Source organism: Sinocyclocheilus anshuiensis, unplaced genomic scaffold (genome assembly GCF_001515605.1).
Source record: "Sinocyclocheilus anshuiensis isolate Anshui unplaced genomic scaffold, SAMN03320099.WGS_v1.1 scaffold1054, whole genome shotgun sequence".
Classification (NCBI taxonomy): domain Eukaryota; kingdom Metazoa; phylum Chordata; class Actinopteri; order Cypriniformes; family Cyprinidae; genus Sinocyclocheilus; species Sinocyclocheilus anshuiensis.
In genome coordinates, this window is record NW_015536544.1 from 723,165 (window position 1) to 745,755 (window position 22,591).

At 36.0% G+C, this 22,591-nt stretch overlaps 1 protein-coding gene across 1 annotated transcript in view; it reads left to right on the forward strand.

Moving 5' to 3' along the window:
- Positions 1-20,955, forward strand: part of LOC107698172 (metabotropic glutamate receptor 8-like) — a 173,887-nt gene extending 152,932 nt beyond the window's left edge. Inside the window, exons 9-12 of the mRNA XM_016499135.1 lie at positions 3,074-3,210; positions 4,658-5,593; positions 17,277-17,523; positions 20,749-20,955. Of these exons, the coding sequence (XP_016354621.1) occupies positions 3,074-3,210; positions 4,658-5,593; positions 17,277-17,523; positions 20,749-20,798 (1,370 nt within the window). The 3' untranslated portion in view covers positions 20,799-20,955. The remainder of the gene's footprint in view (positions 1-3,073; positions 3,211-4,657; positions 5,594-17,276; positions 17,524-20,748) is intronic.
- The last annotated feature ends 1,636 nt before the right edge of the window (positions 20,956-22,591 follow it).

Consider the following 22,591-nt stretch of genomic DNA (forward strand, 5'->3'; position numbering starts at 1 on the left):
TATATGTATATAGTGCTGCTTGAAAGTTTGCCAACCCTTTAGAATTTTCTATATTTCAGCGTAAATATGACCAAAACACAAGTCCTGGAAGTAGACAAAGAGAACCCAATCAAACAAATGAGACAAAAATATTTTCTTTGTCATTTATTTATTTAGGAAAATGATCTAATATTACATATCGGTTTGTGGCAAAATTGTTTAATTAATTATTTTTAGTTTTCCATTGTTAACTTTTATTTTATTTTATTTTTTATTTTTTTCACTTTATTTTTTCACAAACCTCAGGTAGTTCAAATCACATTAGCATAGGCCTCTCGGAAGACGGAGAAAACACTCTAATCCAATTCAGTGAATCAGCATAGTGTTCAGATGTCTTCACTTTCGGCAAAAAAGCAATGCTAGAGGCGACGGTTTTTACAAATGTGGTGACACAGTTGGCTGCGGTCAACGCCTGGTGGACGGTATTGGAGATGCACCCCACAGAGATGATCTTTCATGCTCTCCACATGACTGAATGCCCTCCTTAGAGCAAAAACTGTCTTATTTACCATTTACTCGGGCTGTGTTTCAATGGGGTGAGCGTCTCGAGCATTCAACTTCTGTTGATTAGGTTAGCACTTCCCGTAAGAGAGCTGGCAAACACACCACTTGAGCATGAGCTCCATCAAATAGCTATTAGTATGAATCTCCCTTGAGTCCACGAGGTTGTCGAAGGCATTTCCCTCACAGGAAATTAATTAAGACGTAGCGGTTCAAAAGTAGCCCACTTCTAACACATGGGAATTGTGTGTCTGGCCCTAATAATCGAGCCTGGGACTCCAGGAGTTTATGGAGTTGTCGATTCATCACATATGCCATAATGATTCACAGTTTTGATCATCTGTGCCGAATGCTCATATGAACTCATTTTGTTGGCCTTTGTTCTTTTTAAATAAAGCACACTTGAGCTGATTAATTGTTGATGCTGAATTTTAGCCACGGTGTGTTATAATGAGATACATCTTCAGGCAGTGCACAGGAGTGATTCACTCCACTGCGGATTATATTTGCAATGCATGTACTGTGAAAAGTAATGCCGAGATCAAGTCGAAACTTGTGCACATAAATTACAGTAGGACGACTCGTTCGTTATAGGCGCGTTCCCTCTCCATGTTTTGCTTTCCACAGGCCACTTTGAATTAGCACTGTCTAATTTCAAGTCTTGAGAATGAGGTCTAACCTGTGATTAAACCAAGACTTGGCTTATTCAAAACATCTCGTCCACCCTTTAATCATTCCTTGTGTATTGTCACAGTCTTTGTTCGAGGCGTTTGGATTGTACAAGCGAGAGGCTGCAATCAAGTCGTTGATTAGAGAATGGTCAGTGTCCTGCATCAAGATGAAGAGGCTTATGCCAACTTTGTTCTGGATTCATATTTTACAACAAAAAAAACAGAAGCAATGCACAGATAATTTATTTGAGGGACAGTGTGGGATCCGCCTTCTGTCTGTGTCTCATTAAAACTGTTATTAACACATTTAGTGTTATTTTTCATCACTATCTTTTTTTAAATAACTCCTAAACATTAAATTAAAAAAATATTAATTCATCTCTCTGTACTGAATTCATATATTCTTGCTTTAATTTTTTTTACCTTAAATTGTGTTTTGTTTTGTTGTGTTTTATTGTGTTGTTTTGCTTTTGTTTTGCTTTGTTGTAGTGCGTGTTTGTGTTGTTTTCTTGTATTGTGTTTTGCATTTTTTGTGTGTTTGGTGTTTTTTGTGTTTTATTGTGTTATGTTGTATTGTATTTAGTTTTTGTTTGTTTTATTGTGTTTTTTTATTGTACTGTGTTTTGCTTTTGGTTTTTTGTGGCATTTGTTTTGTGTTTTGTTGTATTGTGTTTTGTTTTAGTTTTTAATTTTTTTGTGTTTTTTTTGTGGTGGTGGTGTTTAACTTATTGTTGTGTTTTGTTTTGCTGTGATGTTTGTTTTGTTGATGTTTTCGTTGTTTTTTGTTGTTGTTGTTTTTTCTTTTGTTTTGTTTTTTGTTGTATTTAGTTTTGCTTTTTTGTTTTTTGCGATGTTTTCGTTTTGTTGTGTTTTGCTTTTGTTTTTATGTTTTTTTTTTGCTGTTTTTCTTTTGTTTTTGTTGTTGTGTTGTTTTTCTTTGGTGTTTTGTGTTGTGTTTTTCTTTTGTTTTTTGTTTTGTTGATGTGTTTTTGATATTTGATTAGATTATTTTGTTATTTGATAAATGTGTTTATTCATTTTTTTTCCCTTTTTTGCAATACAAATGTACCGTTTTTGTCATACCAATACAGTACACTAAATTATGAAAACTGACCATCATCATGCCACAGTCCCCAGAAATGTCACCTACAGTTTTTAGGAAGAACTTCTATTGTTGACTTTATTTTATCAGTCATTTCACTTCACTTTTGCTCTAACCTTGTCAATGAATTGACTCATTTTGAATCGCTGCCTGGCACGCGGACGCATCTTAAAAGATATTGTGTGTGCAGAGCGTGCGACTCTAAATGAGTAATCTGATTATTTTGTTGCTCGAGGTGTCGTAGCAGCAAGCAGCATTTCCTGTGGAATCCTCCAGGCCCACTCCACAGCTGACTGTATGCAGGTGTTTTAATAATGCATGATTCCCCATCTGGAGAGATCCTCATATGATGCAAACTCTCCCTCCTCACGAGCTGCTCTGTATGCCGCTGAAATTGCTCATCTGAGACGACTCCTGTAGGCCCGAGAAAACTCACCAGGGCTCCATAATGATGGAATGATTTTGTATAATAACAGGTAACAACTGAAGATGATCCTCTCATGCTTTGTTAGCAGTTCACTAAATTAGTTTGTTCAGAATATGACCCTGATTTCATTTTTAGCTTATCACTGATTGTAATGTATTCATCTTGTTGGTTGACTGTTTTTTTATGCAGAAACACTGATGTTTTTATGTCTTAAGCATTGTCTGATGTGTTTACGGATTCATCTTGGCCATGGGAGATTATGTAGCCTACAGTGTCTGATTCAGGTTTGCACACGATAGGACAATCATAATGTTGTTTCATCTCTTCTGACAGGAAGTGCCAAGACCCTCGTTGTGTTTAATGAAAATGGAGATGCCCCTGGACGCTACGACATCTATCAGTATCAGATAACAAACAGGTCGGCTGAGTACAGAATCATCGGCCACTGGACGGATCAGCTGCATTTAAATGTATGGAGTTCATCTACATTTCTTTTCAAGTGTACTTAAATGTTAGAGGCTGCCTGTAAAATAGTTACTTGCTTTGATGATGATTATGGTGTAGACGACTGTCATAATGATTATGGCAATTACAGTGTACAATTAGTGGTGTTGAATTAACACCTGTAATTCGTAATTAATTTTTGCTCCACAGACGTGAAATTAATTGTGTATGTGCTGGCATTGATGATTTAAGGCTGGAATACACTAGACATTTTTTGCTCAGATTGTTGCTCAGATTTGCCGTGATTTACAGTCTTGAGAAGTTAACGCTAGTTGCCGAAAGTCAGAGCCAGTCTGCAGATTTGAGTTGACAGATTTCATAAAATCGTGTAGTGTATGATGGTCACAGACTCTTCAGACTATGAATGTATCTAGTCGGAGGATATCAAGCATGTTTGATATTTTGAACCGATTTTAGAACACATATTGTTTTCATTTGTCACACATTTCCTAGCAACAAGGTGCACATTTTAAACGATTTTAAAGTCTGGTAGTGTGTGATCCTCAGTTTTTCCTATGTGATTGTTTACAAAGTCGGTAAGTGTATGATGCCTAGCATTTTAAAATCTGTTCAGATTTTAAAAGTCATGTAGTGTATTCCAGCCTTTATACTACTGTTAAAGTAGTTTGTAGTAGTAGTCTAAAAGTTTGGGGTCAGTATGATTTTTTTGTTCGAAAGAAATTAATACTTTTATTGAGCACAAATTAAGTAAATTGATCACAAGTGACATTTACAATGTTTAAAAAAAGATTATATAAAACAATGTTGTTCTTTTGAACTGTCTATTCATCCAAGAATCCTAAAGAGAAATGTATCAGTTTCTGTAACTGTTTTCAACATTGATAAAAATAAGAAATCTTTCTCGAGCATCAAATCAGCATATTAGAATGATTTCTGAAGGATCATGTGACACTGAAGACTGAAAATTCAGCTTTGCCTCACAGGAATAAATTACATTTGAAAAAATATTCAGATAGAAAACAATTATTTTAAAATGTAATATGATTTCGCAATATTACTGTTTTTACTGTATTTTTGAGCATAAGAAAATATTCTAAAACATTAAATAATCATGACAACCACAAGCTTTTTAACGGTAGTGTATATTATATTATATATTTTTTAAATAAAAATATTTATTTAAAAATTTTTTAAATTAATTAACAGTTTGACTTATGTTCTGGTTTTGTTTTATTTTATTTTCTCTGTCAAACAAGTCATTCTCACTACTGTTGGCAAATTTTCCATCTTTATCTTTTTAATAACAATTAATGTTACCTTCATAATATGTTCCTTTGTTCATTTTTTTTGTTTTTTTTTTACTTTTACTATACAAGTTAATTCGACAGAATCTGAAAATAACAAATACTTTTTGACATTTACCAGAATAATTCTGACGTTGTTTGTCATCAGATGAATGCCATGCAGTGGGCGAGTGGGGACTCATCTGTGCCGGCGTCTGTATGCAGCCTGCCCTGTCAGACTGGCGAGCGGAAGAAGGTTGTGAAGGGGGTGCCGTGCTGCTGGCACTGCGAGCGCTGCGAGGGCTACCATTACCAGGCCAGTGAGTTCACGTGCCAGCTTTGCCCGTATGAGCAACGACCAGATCAAAACCGAACAGGCTGCCAGCCAATCCCCATCATTAAGCTGGAGTGGTACTCGCCGTGGGCTGTAGCACCCGTCTTCATCGCCATCCTGGGAATTCTTGCCACGACCTTTGTGGTGGTGACTTTCGTGCGTCACAACGACACGCCAATCGTACGGGCCTCTGGCAGGGAAATGAGTTACGTGCTGCTAACGGGAATTTTCCTATGCTACGTCATCACGTTTCCCATGATAGCGGCACCTGGATTGGCCGTCTGCTCCTTCCGCAGGATCTTTCTGGGTTTGGGCATGTGTTTCAGCTACGCCGCCTTGCTCACCAAGACCAACCGCATCCATCGGATCTTTGAGCAGGGCAAGAGGTCGGTCGCGGCGCCGCGGTTCATTAGCCCCGCCTCCCAGCTAGTCATTACCTTCAGCCTCATCTCAGTTCAGTTAATGGGTGTGTTTGTGTGGTTCGTGGCTGACCCGCCGCACACTGTTGTGGATTACGGCGAGCAGCGCACGCAGGACCCTGAAAACGCACGCGGGGTGCTCAAGTGTGACATCTCAGACCTGTCACTCATCTGCTCACTGGGCTATAGCATCCTTTTGATGGTCACGTGCACTGTTTACGCAATCAAGACCAGGGGAGTGCCGGAGACCTTCAATGAGGCCAAGCCCATTGGATTTACCATGTACACCACCTGCATCATCTGGCTGGCCTTCATTCCCATCTTCTTTGGGACCGCACAATCTGCAGAGCGGGTAAGTCACTAATGTTCAAAAGTGGTTTTTTTGTATGTTTTTGAAGTCTCTTGTTGCTCACCAAGGCTACAGTAAAAACAGTAATATTTGGAAATGTTATTACAATTTAAAATAGCTGTTTTCTATCTATACTTTAATATATTTTAAAACATAATTTATTTCTGTGATGCAAAGCTGAATTTTCAGCATCATTACAGTCTTCAGTGTCACATGATCCTTCAGAAATTATTCTCTCAAGAAATATTGCTTGATATTATGAATGTTAAATAATAACAGATATGCTACTTAATATAAAAAAAATCTGGATTCTTTGATGAATAGAAATTTCAAACAAATGTCTTCCATATTAAATATAAATCTATTGGAACATAATAAATATCTTTACTGTCATTTTAATGCATCCTTGCTGAATAAAAGTATTAATTTCTTAAAAAAAAAAAAGTAACTATTTAACATAGCAATGCCATGAATTTTACTACATATTTCAGTAGTGTGACAGTAGTTCAGCTTTTGAGTAAGAAGCTGAAAAGCAGTGATAAAAAACAAAACTATTTATATTAATAGGTTTTTTATATTTGACTTTATTAGACTTTATTATATTAATATAATATAATATAATTATATTATATTGTATTGTATTGTATTGTATTGCATTGTATTGTATTATTGAACTGTCCTTGTATGTAGAGTTTTGAAAGTCCAATTCTCTCTTTTGAATCAGTTTTTTTTTCATGTAAATGAACAAATTATAAAACATTTCACGAGTCTCTATGTGGCCTTTTAAGTCATCTTTTTTCATGTTCTAATCGTGATCAATTGTGTTCACATAATGTATGTGTTAAATGATTATATTATGTATGCACTTCAATGCTAGATAATGTAGTATTTTGTTGTTTTCAGTTATATCGCATCCAGTTCTGTTCAGTAGAGTCATTAGGTTATATTACAACTTCATATGAATCATCCCTCAATCAGTGCAGGTGCATCTGTATACAGCATTTTATAATAATATATATTGCTATTGTCATTACTGTCATTATCTATCGTCGCATACCTCTCTCTTATTGTTGTGGCAACATGATGAAGTGAACAGATGAGGATCATCTACATCATCTCCTCATTGGCCGCTCCATCAGTATACAGTGCTTGTTAGTCTTTTAGGTCTTTGCATCAAAAACAAGCACTCATCTGAGAGATGCTCATTATCAGATATATGGAGGTGATCAAACATGACCCAGAGGAATAGTGCTGCTGCTGTTAATGGGCCATAAATAGAGTGTGCTGCCTCTGTCGGTCCGGGCCAGTGTGGGTCTTATAATGTTGATGACTTCAGTGGTGGTCTGCAGACTGTAGGCTGAACCCTCTGTTCTTTCTGCACCAGGAAGTATTTCTGTCCAGTGCTCATTAGTGCTGCCAAAAGAAGCCAGGATTAAAAACACAGTCTTCTCTGCATGTCTAATATCTGTGACATGTGTTGAGATTTCTGCCTACAAAGATTTGCTGTCAGATATTGATGCCAAGTGTTATGTTAAAGGACAATTTGTGCAAAAACTGAGGATTGAAAGCAATGCTTATTAAGAATTCATCTCGAAGCTCGACAACATGATTAAATCCTCTTCAGGGTGATAAATGACGACTTCTCACCCTGTAATGTAATATGATGATCGCCCTTTATACTGTGTGAGAAAGTGTTATATTATGCTAAATTAAATAACTGACATTTATGTTGTTATGATACAAAAAGCATTAAATTATTAAAATATTATCTGGAACATAATCACTTTATATTAAGTCTTTTTAAAACAATTTAATACAGATTCATTGCATAAATATTTCTACACACTATTAGTTTTTTTTTATTAAATGTTTTTAATTTAATTAAAATTTGTATATATATCAGTTGAAATAGTGTGTATGTATATTTATATATACAGTATACACACACACACACACACACACACACACACACATTCATTCTTTATAGTTCCATATATTTACAGTTTACTATGACAGTTCTAGAAAAAAAAAAACACTTTTGGTAAAGGCGTTTTCTACCGGCCCCAGTTTAAAACCCCACTGCGCGAGAATCTTTCTCATCTCAACTATTGAACTTTCTCATCAAAGTGAATAAATCCCAAGAGATGGTGTCCTAAGCGATCGCCTGTGTAGCGTAATGGTTTGACTGGCTCTGCTGTCGGGTTTATTTTGCTATAATGACTGGCTAACTGTTTGCTATCCCTTACATATTTTGTTTGATCATATTTTCCCTGCCGAAAGGACATTTCCTAGCATTCTTTCATTTTGTGATTGTGTGTTTGTGTTTACAACATTTAGTAACCTTACACCTTTAGTAACCTGCATTTTTGACACCATTGCTGCAATGTTCTAAATCTACTGCTGAGCAGAGACATTTTTGAAGGCAACACACCTGTGCAAAGCCTGACATGGTATCGAATCCGATTGTGCATGCAACACAGAATTAGCTCATGGAGTGATTCAGTGTAGTAATTACCAAAAGGGATTTGAAGCACATTGACATTGATCAAACTGCCATTTTCCCACTTAAAATGTTCCCGGCATGTGACGTGCATGAGGCTCATTACAATGGATTATCCCTTGGATAGTTTCCCTTGCAGATAGGGCTGCACGATTAATCGCATGCGATATTTAACGCGCATCTTATCAGTTGATTACAGAACCGGCTTTCTGACAAGATGCGCGTTAAATATCGCATGCGATTAATCGTGCAGCCCTACTTGCAGACAATATAACTGCCAATCAACTAAATGGTCTGTAATCCATTGTGCCAACCTATTGAAAATGACTAGAGGGGGTTAGCGGGTTCAAATCCACCTCAGTATTTGTTTTGTATGCAGCAAGCATGCTTTTTTTTCTCATCCTTGACACTAGAGAGTGTACAATATTTCAGTATGAAATCGAAGTTTATAGTTGGCTCAGAACATATCATGGGTCAGACTTGAACCTTGGTTATCCACATGAGCACCAAGACTCAATGCATCTTGTGATTGCATGCACAAATCGCCTCACCCTATTAACATTTAGATGGTTTCTTTAAAGGAATAGTTAACCCAAAATGAACATTTCCTGATTATTTACTCATCCCACTAAGCCATCAAAGATGTGTATGACTTTCATTCTTAAGCCAAAGAGGAATTAATATTTTGGAATTTGGAGGGAAATATTCCAGGATTTTTCTCCATCTAATGCAAGTGAACAGGGCTCAATGTAGACCATTTTTGATGGTCCAAAATCTATATTTAGGCATCATTAACATAATCCACACAACCCCAGCCTACAATTTAGGTTCTTCTCTAGCGAAACAATCAGTCATTTTCTGAAAAAAAAAAAAATTATATACTTCAAATGCTCGCCTTCGTCCAGCTCAGTTTAGTTCACGACCTCTCATGTGAAGTATGCATGTTGGGAAGGTCACGCGTGATATAGGCGGCAAGAACTGGCCCATTATTTACAGGAGGAACATGCAAAAACTACATGTTAAGGTAATTAAAATATCAATTAAGCCTTAAATATCAAGATGTGGTCATAATTACTGCTGTTCGGCAAATTTTCACAGGCAAAATCCAGCAAGAACCACGCAATTGTTAAAAATTTCTCTCCGCATTGACCAACTGAAAGCTGCTTGATTTAAAAGTTACATTCTTAAGGTACGTGTACACGAGAACAATGTACTAAAAATGGCAACGTTTTTTTTCTCTTGTGTTTTTGAAACATTTTACGCATAGACGACAACATTATCAAAATACAAATACATCTAAAAATGCTGTATTATGCTTGCACAAACACAGTCCTGTAGTCCGCCATTTTTGTTTAGGTTGTCAAGTACTTGCGTATACCTATAGAGTGTAGTAATACACATGTGCATGATGTCACTGTCTTCACAAATGTGTGTTTTTGTATTTTTGTACACAAAGACGATAACTGCATAGTTTTCAAAAATTTGCTCTTTGAAACCTATTTTCAAAAGTTTGTGTTTTCAGGCTCCCAAAATGCCATTGTCACGTAAACGAACAGCTATAATGCATAAAACGTTTTTAGAAAATGGTGTAGTGTAAACATCCCCTTAGGAATGACAAACATGGTTGAGCATTGAGCAAAACACCTCACCCTTTAGGTGCAGTCACATTCATTGTTGTTCAATAATGTTTTGCAGGTGAAATGCAGGCAATTTCAATTGGAATCCACACGATCAGGAAAAATTTCGCAACAGGTTCAAGTTGACCAACAGAAAGCTGTTTGGTTTGAAAGTGACTTCTGTGTGAACTTATGCTTCATATATTGCTACACTATTAACAATAGACAGTTGATCTTTTTGCCAGTAAAATTTCACCAAAATTTTGCTATTGTGACCATACCTTAATGTGCAAAACTTTATATTAGATCTGCCAGCAATATAAGCTCAATTTCACGTGTTGCATTCTGGAAATGTGTCCAAATGCAGTTCATAATCCATCCAAGTACACACTGCAAACAGCAAACCAAGCTTAGCCACAAGGGGTGCTATAGCATTCTTCTACAGTCACGTTTTTCACAGGTTTGTTAGCATCGCAGCTATGCAACGCAATGTGTTGGTCAAGCGTTTGTGTTTCTGTTTGCATACAGCATATTTCTGGCTATTAAATGTAAGGTATTTGCCATCGTACTCATTTAATAGAGTGGTGGAACTATGACGTCACTTTGTAGGCCAATCGGCTGTTAGCATCACACTGGTTCCCTTGATAAAAAGCCAATAGGATTTTTCCATAGGTTTTTTGATGATCGTAAAAAATAAGCTCTGTGTTCATCCATAGTTCATGTTACTTACACGTTTTGTCCATCAAGATAATCTTTACAAAATAATATAACTTTTATGAATTTTGAAGCCTAAATACCAGGCTAAAAAGCTAAACTTAGGCTATAAACGAACTACACCAAAGTCACTTGCCTTCAACGTCACCACCACCATGCTTCCAACAACTTTTTCAAACTTATTTTTAGAAACATGTTTAGTGAAAAGGATTTACTCTGTGGATGATTTTTAATCATTAAGTTTTTGGATATGGTAACATTTATTTTAGTTAATAAAGTACCACATTTCAGCTATCATTTTGTTAGGGTGGTTACACAAAATGGTATTTTATCCTTGCTTCTAGAAAATCCTCAATCTTTCTGCTTTCTAACTGCTTCATGTGGGTGTAAACATTTCATTTTAATGTGGCCTTAAGCACTATGCATAATTAATGTTTCACTTTCACCGTGACCACGTAAAGCCGGTAAATGTGGTGTTTACATGGAATAATCGTAATATGAGTTCACCTTATGGTACGGACCCTGAGTCTTGTCGAACAACAATATAAAATACAGGAAACTATTAACTGGTTATTCTACAATTAATTGTACTAATTATACTACAATTGGAAAATTGGATAATTTGATCATCTGTTCGGGGTGATGACGTTTAATGTCTCCGACAACGCCTGTAGTCCCATTTAACAACTTGTTAGCAACTGTCTTTTGAAGAAGCATAACAGTTTAAAAAAATCACGAGTGGGGTGTAACTGGTGTGTTTTTCATTGAGCTGAAGTATCATTTAGCCTGATTTTACATAATGTTTTAGATAAGCAAAATATCAAGATTTTAAGCCTACAGTGGGTACGGAAAGTATTCAGACCCCCTTAAATTTTTCACTCCTTGTTATATTGCAGCCATTTGCTAAAATCATTTAAGTTAATTTTTTTTCCTCATTAATGTACACACAGCACCCCACATTGACAGAAAAACACAGAATCGTTGACATTTTTGCAGATTTATTAAAAAAGAAAAACTGAAATATCACATGGTCCTAAGTATTCAGACCCTTTGCTCAGTATTTAGTAGAAGCACCCTTTTGATCTAATACAGCCATGAGTCTTTTTGGGAAAAAGGGGGTCTGAATACTTTCCGTACCCACTGTATATATAGTACATGTCAAAATATTCCTCTCAGCTTTTCCAGCGTTTAATTATCATCTGCCAGATATCATATCTCAGTCAGATTAGCATAAGTGAGTTATGATAGGCTATGTTTACTCTGCGAGGTGGCTTCACATACACAAGGGATTAGCGGAATCGCAGAATTTAACATAAAAGCACTCTAGCATTCATTTTGAGAAACAAACACTATGAAAACAAATGTTGTGGTAAATGGCTGGCCCTCAGGGTGGTATTAAATTAAAAGTTACGTAAAAGGGGAAATTGTTTCCCTCAAATCAGACCGTTTTTTCATTCCTCCGCATGACAAGAGAGTCCAAATGGAAAGAAATCCGCCGAGCGTATTTCCCGTTTCCCTTACCTCTCACGGGCTTATTTCTTTCGCCCTCACTGATGTTAACAAGATTATTGCAATGAGCAACCGCAATATGAGGACACAGATATGAGTATTTTATTGAGGCATGTCTCTCTTATTCACATCTCCTCACTCTGTGCTCATTAAAACTCTGAAAATTTCTTTACAGCTGCATGGCGTGTAATTTGAACCTTGTGCGCGCCTCCTCATTTCTGCTTATTTTCTGCATTAACGGTCCCGTATCTTCAGCATACTTGTGCATTTTCTCATTGAAGGGAACTGATCATACATTAGCATTGGGTTTGCTTGTGCTAAACATCCTGGAGTGAGTGAAGGAACTATACCAATTGGTTTTTCTGTCAGTACCCTCACTTTGCATTGCGGTGCAGTTGAATAGAGGGGAACAGATGAAAAGATGCGGAAAGGATGCCTGACGGGGGTAATTAGAGTTAGATGAGTCATCTGCAGTTTTACGGACATTTTGAATGAGTTCCAGTTTATATATTGTTGGTTGTGTTTATTCGTTCACTGCTCACATGCTGTGGCATTGATTTTTAAACCATTTAAGCCCCCCAAAGATCTTTAGTTAAATGGAGTTTACTTCTTCGTATGGCTTTTTGAGAGTGTGTTTTCTTTTTTTATCCCTGCTGTTTTGGTGCTACTGACTGATGCTGTGAATTACAATAGGCACATCAAAATATACAAACACATACACAAGTGCTTTTCAGAATACAGTACACTATAAGGATATGCAGTATATTCTTGATGTATTTGTGCTAATTTTGCTGCAGATATAAAATTAAGCAGCTATTCATTCTATTTGAATGCTTTTCTGTGGAGATTGCATGACTTTGATTTTATGCACCTGTTGGTAATGGGTGTAGCTAAAATACATTTATATTTATTCATTTGGCAAGTGTTTTTATCTATAGCTACATACAAATGAGGAATGCTTTGATAAAGTGTTTCTTCCTAGTGGTACACTAACATGGGAAGTATTGCAAAGCAAACTTCCAGATTTGATCAGAGGAGTACAAACTAGTAGTCTACCAGTGGTGGACGAAGTACACAAATCAAGTACTTGAGTAAAAGTATAGATACGTATAATAAAATATTACTCCAGTAAAAGTAAAAGTACTCAGTTTTCAATTTTACTCGAGTGAAAGTACAAAAGTACTTGATTTTTTATGTACTTAAGTAAAAAGTACTGATAGATGAATATTTATTTTGCAGTTTTATATAGGCTACTTTTATCATTTAATTTTATATTAGCATATATTTTTTTATAATCCTATTGCTCAAAATACCTGGGATTTTACCAAAATAACCAATAAGGAAATAATGAATATAATAAGGAAAATATCATTATATTTTCATAATGATTTTTTTCTTCTCAAACCTTGTCTGTGGTATAAAACCACCCCTGGCCAAATGCCCCCCAATTTAGTGAAGTAAAAGTAAAAGTTACTCAAAATAAAACTACTCCAGTAAAGTACAGATACTTGAAAAATTTACTTAAGTACAGTAACGAAGTAAAACTACTCCGTTACTGTCCACCACTGTAGTCTACAGATGAAGGTGAGACATTGTAAGAAACAGGACGGTATTTTTTTTTTTTTAAAGTCAAGCCAAAGATGGCAACACTGCTTGTTGATTCTTAGTCAAAAATGAAATGGATGAGATGGAACAACAACAACAAACTACTGGAGATGGCAAGAACAACAGATGCCTACATTGACAAGACACTGTGTGAGGGGGGTTGAAAAATAAACTCAACATTTTTATTGCTCATAATAAGGCTATGCGACTTACTGTACCTAAGCATTTACTTCAAAGCTGAAGTATTCTTTGGGCTTAAGAAAGAGTAGACTAATCATAGGTGCTTTTTTAAGCAGCTAGCACTATGCTAAAAGGGTAGGCCAAGCTGTTAGCTTGCTAATGGCTAACTGAAAACACAAAGAGAGGGAAATGTTTAACTGAACCATTTTTAGCTTCTAGAATCTTCTCACTCAGTTTGTTTCTGCCACGCTGTATGATGTGATATACAGTATATGGAGCCCCTAAAGGGACATGGTAATGAGAAAATAATGAGATGTAAGGAAAAATTATATTTCAATGCTTTTGAGTGTTCCCAAAAAATGTGTTCCTCTAAGAACTTTTCCATTCCTCTCTTCACAAAACTTTTGCGCTACCCCAAAAAACTTTGGGTTCTCTTACAAAACATTTTAATTCCACCGTACCTTTGGGTTCTCTTGCAAAACCTTTGCGTCCCTCTGAGAAACTTTGCATTTCGCTCACAAACCTTTTTTAATGGAAATAATATGAGTTGAGATTATGCTTTTGTGAGGAAACAACGTTTCTTGGGGGAATGTAATACTTTTGCAAGTGAACTCAAAAGCATTGAAATATAATTTTTCCTCCAGTCTCATATTCTTTCTATCACCACGTCCCCTTGGGGGCTCCATAGTTATATGACATTTGACATCACATGAAAAAATATCAAAGTCTTTTTGAAAGCAAGTCATTCAGCAGCCATTTAAACAACATCATCAGGCAGCTAGTTCCAAAAAAATCAGCGTCTTTAGCTTGAATTAGACTATATTTTACATGGATGACACTGTTGAAAAGGCAATCTTAAACCGAAGTTACTTTGCTGGACTTAGCTGGCTCAGGATGGTCACACATCTTGGCCAATCTGGTCTGGCTGGTGTTCAGCAGATTTAGCTGGTCGTCAAGATAGTCTCCCAGTCTGAACACCTGAAAGGTTGCCAAAACCCCTTTAAAACCAGCCATCAGACTAGCCTAGTTTTTTTTTCAGCAGAGGGTCAAGCTAAAATACATAACCATTCTAGATTCTTGGGGCAGTCGTGGCTTAATGGTTAGAGAGTCGGACTTGTAACTCCAGGTGTGTGTTCACGGTGTGTGTGTGTTCACTGCTGTGTGTGTGCACTTGGATGGGTTAAATGCAGAGCACAAATTCTGAGTATGGGTCGCCATACTTGGCCACATGTCACTTCACTTTTTACTTCACTTTAGAAGAAATGCTAAAGGATATACAACTCCTTTGCTTGCTTTAATTAAAATGCATAAATTCCTTTGCCACAGTTGCTACAGAATGCTCTCCGATTTCTTTTTCAGTGAGTGTCACTCCTTCTACTGTCTGGCAGTATGGAGACTTGCACAAAAGAGTGGTAGCAGGGTCACAAGGGTAGACTTGAAATAAATTACAATTCAAAGGGAGATTCAGCGAGCATTGTGCGCAGTCAGATTTCTTTGACAGGATGGCAGTGCTCTGTTGTCTCGGAGACACAGTACATGAAATCCTCTGCTGATGTGTTTACCTCTTTGCCCACGTCAGTACTAAGCAATACAGTTAATTTGATTTCAGTCTCATATAAGCAGTAGTAAGTGCTCTAGATTCTCCTTCCCTGACCTAAAAACCTGCACTCATTCGATCTCAGCACCCCATTTCTCTTAATATAAACGTGAAGAGCTTTATCATCTGCTTCACCCACAGCAGGCATATGTTATCATTTACTGCTCGTTAGCTTACTGATCACTCGCACCCAAGGTAAGGAAATCAGTAATATATTTGTTAGCGAGGTTAGTCATTTATCAAACTCTCAGACATGGGCAAGGATGAATCGACATTTTAAATTGGCTTGCTCGGGGCGTGTGGTTGCATCCTAGGTTCAAGTTTTGTGACTTTGTAAACGTTAGCATTATTGAAATCAGATTTGAATTGATTTGAGTGCGCCAAAATGTAGTCAGACCTCCTGATCTTGAGGTACATTCTAACTTAATAATCTACTAACATAATAATATTAGCAATAATTCATCACTTGTTATCTAAGTACCTAGCTATATTAGCATAGAACAAATCCCTTACTCAAATGTGTTGCACAACTCTTCCCGTGCAAGTGCTTCAAACATGAATGATACATTATGCGGCTTGTTGAGAACAGGTGTGCCAGTGCCATTTAACAACTTATTGTAATCTGGTGGACAATGAAACAAAATTCTCATAGACTTACACTGAAGGAAGATCTTGATCCAGTTCTAGAAATCAGCAGCTGGATTCATGAAAATCTTGTTAAGAAGGAAGTTATTATTAAAATGAATTCCAAGAAGTTAGTAAGAATATTCATACCTGCAATCTTTGACATATTCTTAAGAAGTTCTCAGATATTTTCGTTGCAAATGGCTTGGTGGGAATTCAGCACTCTGCATCATGTTATTATACCTTAAAAAGTTATTTATGATGATTTTTAATACAATTCATTTTAAGAATATGAATTCTTCTTAGGTTTTGCCTTACTTTTTTTTAAGAAGCTAGTTTTTCCTTAGTAAGGAAATAAGAAGAAAGTAGCAGTTAAGAATAATTTTAATTCTTAATAATGTTTAATGAATCCAGCCCCAGGACCTGAGGGTTGCCTCTTTTGACTAAGGCCCAATCCCAATTCTATTTTATACCCCTTCCCCTTATCGCTCGTTATATTTTCCAGCAACTAGAGGATAAAATCGCTGTTTTTGAAGTAAACTCACTCTAAAAAGAGAAACGCACAGATGCGCACGCACGCAACTTTCATCTCGCTCTCTCTCTCTCTCCCTCTCTCTCTCTCTCTCTCGCTCTCTCTCTCTCTCTCTCTCAAATTGGCAATATTTCAGAAAAGGGTTTAGCGATTTATAATTATTGGGGGTACTAGCCCTCCTCAATGTCTATGGTGGTTATTATGACATTACCCCTTACCCCTACCCCACCGACCAAAAGAGAATCGAGACACCCCTACCCCTTCACGTGAACGCGCCAAACGGAGGGGTAGGGGAAAGGGGAAGGGCTAAGGGGTAGAAATGGGATAACATGCAAGTTTGTGGTGAAGTTTACCTAGCAAGGGCTAAGGGGTAGAATTGGGATTGGGCCTAAAACTAACCATGTAGCACTAAAAAAAAAAAACTAACACTAAAAACAATTGCCTAACAACCATAGAGCAGTGTGAGCAAATAAAACATTTTGTTTTGCAGTAGTGACAAATATGGACAAGCACCACTCATGTTTTCTTTAAAAAGATGTAAGAAGTCTACAGTAGTTACTATGGCCTTGGTTACATGAGTAAAAGAAGAAAGTCACATCAGAGGTGGAGAAAGATATTTCACTTTGATGAAAGATTAAGAAACCTATTTTTTTTCTTTAGAGTAGCTCAGGGACCTTCGTAAGAAAGAAAATGTGTGTGTGTGTGTGTGTGTGTTACATTAGAACATTTGTCGCCTATAGGGCAGCGCTATTTTGCTCAGTATTTTACCCATACTCTAACCATTGATATCACCCTCTTCTCTTCTCCAGATGTACATTCAGACGGCCACACTGACCGTCTCTCTGAGCCTGAGTGCGTCCGTATCTCTGGGGATGCTCTACATGCCCAAAGTCTACATCATTATCCTGCACCCGGAACAGAACGTGCCCAAACGCAAGCGCAGCTTCAAGGCCATCGTCACCGCTGCCACCATGACAAACAAGCTCAGCCAGTTGGCCAGTGAACGGCCCAATGGAGAGGTGAAAACCGAACTCTGTGAGAGTGTGGACAATAGTAGTGAGTACAGACGTCTTCTCTATCATGCACACTGTTAATGTTAATGTGGCACATGGGTCAATGACGTGATGCTGATTTTTTTCTTTGTTTAAAAGTAGATTAAAAATGCAATTCATGTATTTTAATTTCTGTATTCAAATTCATTTAGATTTTTTTTTTTTTTGGTGGGGGGGGGTGAGCATAAAGTCAGAATTCATGGTTATAAAACTCATAAAGATATCATAAAGATAGAAAAAAGCCTCATTAAAAGAAAAAATTTTTTGAAAAGAAAACCTTAAGTAGTTTGGCTTAATATTTTATTATCAGTGGTTCTCAACCTCTTTGACTCCAGGCCCTCCATTGTCCACAAGATGTTGAAAGATCCAACACTCTTAGTTTATGGAAATTAAATTTCACAATTCCAGATGAGCTGAATGTCCCACGTTAAGGTTTCCACTTTAATGAATGACTTTACATGACTTTAATCATTCATAATTGACTGGATAAGGATTTCTTTCTTAATAAATAAATAATATATAGTAGTTTTCACTCATAATTTCTACCTGGTAAAATATTTTAGAGCTTGGCATGAGTTTTAACATTTTGTAAATTTACATGACTTGTCCGGGACTGTGGGAACCCTGGTTATTCAAAGAAGAATAAAAAATGTTGATTTTTACTTGTTTTTATTTTTTTTCCTCAATCTTATTCTAAATCATTTTAAGAAATCATTTGTGAACCACTGTCTCAGATATACATTTAGTTTTATAAATTATATATTTTTTATTTAAAATACAAAATTAAAAAATTAAATATAAATGTAATTTTAATTTGTAAAATTTGTAAAAAATACTTTTTATTTTAAAATATTTTATTTACAAAAAATGTTTATGAAAATATTTGTACACACTTGTATTCAAGCTCTAAATTTGTTATTACTTAGATGGTTGCACTATATGATATTTTTAGAGTAATTTCAGTTAAAAAATGTTTTGAAAATGTTATAATATTTTTTTAAACCAACATAAATGCAAGTTTAATTTTAAAGTATATATTTTTTTCTTTTCTCTTATATGTCATTGACCCACATATATATTTAACAAAGTAAACATACTATTTTGACCAAAAAATGGGGTCATTTTTGGGGTGAACTATTCCTTGAATGGTGGCTAAGCTGTGCATGATCTTTGTGCTAATGAACTGATAATCGTTCTACAATGTTTGCATTGCTTACTGTCTTTGGTATTTATCTTGTCATCTGAAGCTTTTTATTGTGAGGAAATGGAGCAGATAAGGATGCATTCACTTGAGTTTCATTGCTAATTCATTAGCTATGCTGCCTGCGTTGTCTGACGCTAACACTAGATGGAACATTTATGGCTTGGTTCACATTCACATCTCATATAAAATTATGTCCGAGGGAATCTGAATTACTGACTTCAAGCTCATGGCAACAGACTGTATTTCAGCAGCCAGTGTGGTGTTAACTTTTACATGAGGGATCATTTACCGGGGCAAGGGCAGCATGCGCAGGTCCACAGCACTGTGTAAAAGTTAATGCAAATGTTCAGACCCTCACTAATGTGCCGTGACCCTTCTGCTAAAGGGCTCTAACACTGGGCCAGTTCATAATGAGAGTCAAATATGCCATGTAATAAATAAGCAGAGAATCCCATTTGGAGGACAAACACGTTTTGGTGTTTCTCAGTATGTTTAATTTGTGTACTGTAAATGCTGCATTACTTTGTCCGTTTTAGTGCTAATATGTGTTGTTGTGAGTGAGTTCTGTACAGGTACTGCATTAATCATTAGTAGCAATATGGACCAATTATATATATGTTGGTACCAATATATGAAGTGTAAGTCACATTAGCAAAATTTTGCAGGCAAAAAAAAAGGTCCATTGTTTGTTGTTGATAGTGTTGCAATGTATGAGCTTTCAAACTAAGCAGCTTTCTGTTGGTCACTGGACTTCACCCACAAAAATGAAAATTCTGTTATCATGCATTCACCCTGAAGAAATTCCAAATCTGTTTCAATTTCTTTCTTCTGCTGAACACAAAATAAGATATTTTGAAGAATGTGGGTAACCAAACAGTTGACGGAAAAAAATACTATCTAAATCAGTGGCTACCATCAACTGTTTGGTTTGGAACAACTTCAGGGTAAGTAAACGATGACAGGATTTTCATTTTTGGGTGAACTGTGCCTAAGAGATTATTGGCTGACGAATAGTTCACCCAAAAATGACCAAAAATCATTCAAAAATCAACCTGATATTGTTCAAAAACCCTGAACTTTCTTTCTTGTGTGAAACACAAAGGATAAATTTTGCATAATGTGCTCTCATTTCATGCAGTTTCATTGAATGGGAGCCGGAGATTTCAAGCTTCAAAAATGCACCATAAAAGTTGTCCATATTACTAGTACAGTCCTAGTCATATGACAGCTTTTTACATTAACAGAAATTTAAGCCGTTTGTCAATGAAAATCTTCCTCTTTAGTGAGCTGCTATCTGCTGTGACCAAATCAGTGAGTTGAATTAAAAAACTGATTCAGAATGAAATAAATGAATAATTCAGAGCGGTTTCATGAACTGGTTCAAACAAAAAGATTCAAAAGAACAATTTGCCAATGAAGTTTTTGTCACACAAAGCTGTCAGAAGACTTGAAATATAGTTTATGAGTCATATGGGCCATTTGTACAAATTGTTGTGCTTTTTAAAATCATTTTAGAGCCTGACAGCCATAGTTCTCATTCACTTTTTAATAATATTGTCAAGAGTGGCTGAGATATTCTTCAAAAATTCTTCTTTTGAAAAAAGAAATTCATATGGATTTGTGACAACATGAGAGTGAACGGTGCCAGAAGTTACAGGTGCATATTTTCTTTGTGTAAAAATTGAGTGAATAATGTCTGAAATGTGTTCATTTTAATTTCATTTAATTGCCATGAATCATATTTTTAGAATGACTTCTCGAGAATAATGTGTCACACCCCAGAGCCACAAGATAAAGTCATGACAAAAGAATGTTATTACTTTCTCAATTGTTCCTTCCTACTTTTAAATGAAAGCAAGAGAAAAATCATTTTCAATCCATGAAATGAAGTGAGAATTTCATTCTGATGGTCACTCAGAATCAAACTGAATTAACCACAATTCTCTCATCTCTTGCAGGGATTTTGTGTTTTCTTGTTTCCGATACACAGCTGTCTTTTTTTTAACTGGCTATTTGCTCTTTCAGCACCGTCCACAAAAACAACCTACGTCAGCTACACCAATCATGCCATATGAGTGCACATCCTGAAAATGGTTTGGCATTGGATCTGGCTGGCTCCGACAAAACAGGATCCGATGACTGAAATCCAAGCATGAGACATCAGTGTTGTTTGTGGACAAGAGGATGGACTCTTGGACTTTTTTTCCTGGATATTTTATAAGAAAGCCTAGGCAGCCATCCAAAAAAAGGAGACAAAAGCTGCCATTTACATGGGCAGCCAATAAAACGGGACACTGGCAAAAGGGTAAGAGAAAAAATACTAAGTTTAAAGAAACAGAACAAATATTGGAGTCGAACATGTTACATGTTATTCTAATTGTAAGTATTTTGTGGTTGTGAAAATTTCATTCTTGTCCCACAGTGTCAGACCTGCATTGGAAAATGCGTTTGTCTCTTGTATTGGCTACTCTGGTCTATAACCTTGGGTTGTGAGTGTGCAAATGCCATGGTTGAAGCATGCCAATTCAATTTTTTATACAAATAATTTATTTATAATAAAGGAACGTTTTTGAAATGTGGAGGGTTCTTGGGTGTTTGGATGTAATTCACAGTACACTCTTAAAAAGTAAGGTTCCAAAAGGGGGTTTTTATAGCGATGCGACAGAAGAACCATCTTTGGTTCCTAAAGAACCTTTCAGTGAAAAGTTATTTTCTTAGTGTGAAGAACATTTTAAAAAGTTTGAGAACCTTTTTCTACTATTAAGAATCTTTTGTACAATGGAAAGATTCCATGGATGTTAAATGTACTTCATGGAACCATCAATGGCAATAAAGAACCTTTCATTTTATAGGGCTGTAACTAATGATTACTTTGATAATTGATAATTTGTTGATTATCTGTCAGTTATGAAATTAATTGTTTAAAAGCTAAATTTAAAGTACAAATATTTCATAAAAATATTTTAGTCAACATTATTGTGCTTAATTTCTCTGTTGCACCCTGTCAGTAATCAGTAATGAAATTCAGTGTTGATTATTTAAATGTTCTATTATAACTGATTTTATCAATTCATTTTCATTAGACATTAGAGACATCAAAAAGCCTCTAAAATCTAATTTGCATATGTGCATGTTCAAGTTTGGCACATCTTGATGTAATGTAAATAACATAAAACAGCATTGGTTTTTATGTCTAACAGTACCTTTTTCTCCCATAACATATAGTTTCAGCAGACTTGGAATATTGTGTTTCACAATATGTTATTTATTTATTATTTAAGCTAGACAGTGGTCACTGCTTTTATTTTAAAAGAGCAGCATCGACATTCTGTAAAAAAAAAAAAAAAATTATGTTCTGCAGTAGAAATAAATAAGAAGTAAATTAATTCTACAGTTTGTAAAAAATAAGGATGTAATAGGAAGAAGAATCTGTGTCATACATGTATTGTTTGTTCAGGTGAGTCTAGACATTTCCAGGTGAGTGTAGCATATAAAAATGCCAAGCAGGCAAGTTGATATAATTTATGAGCTGAATCTGAGCAGGTGTACTATGTTCCAAAAATAGCAAATGTCCTTTTTTCCCAGGGCAATACAAAATGTGTTATTTATTGCCATGCCGTAAAGCATTCCTTGAACCTTAAAGCCTATTTTATTATGTAAGCAGCTCAAGACTGTCCAACTTTCCTTACCCTAGGTCCTAGGAGAAGAGGAGAGCGCCTAGTAAGTGTTGCACACAGCATTTTAAAAAGCCTTAACTGTCCACATAATTTCTTACACTTCCATCAAAATAAACTTTCACATCCACTATGCCTCCCTCAATGTATTTCCAAATATAAATGCAACTCATTTATGCACTGACTTTGCAGCA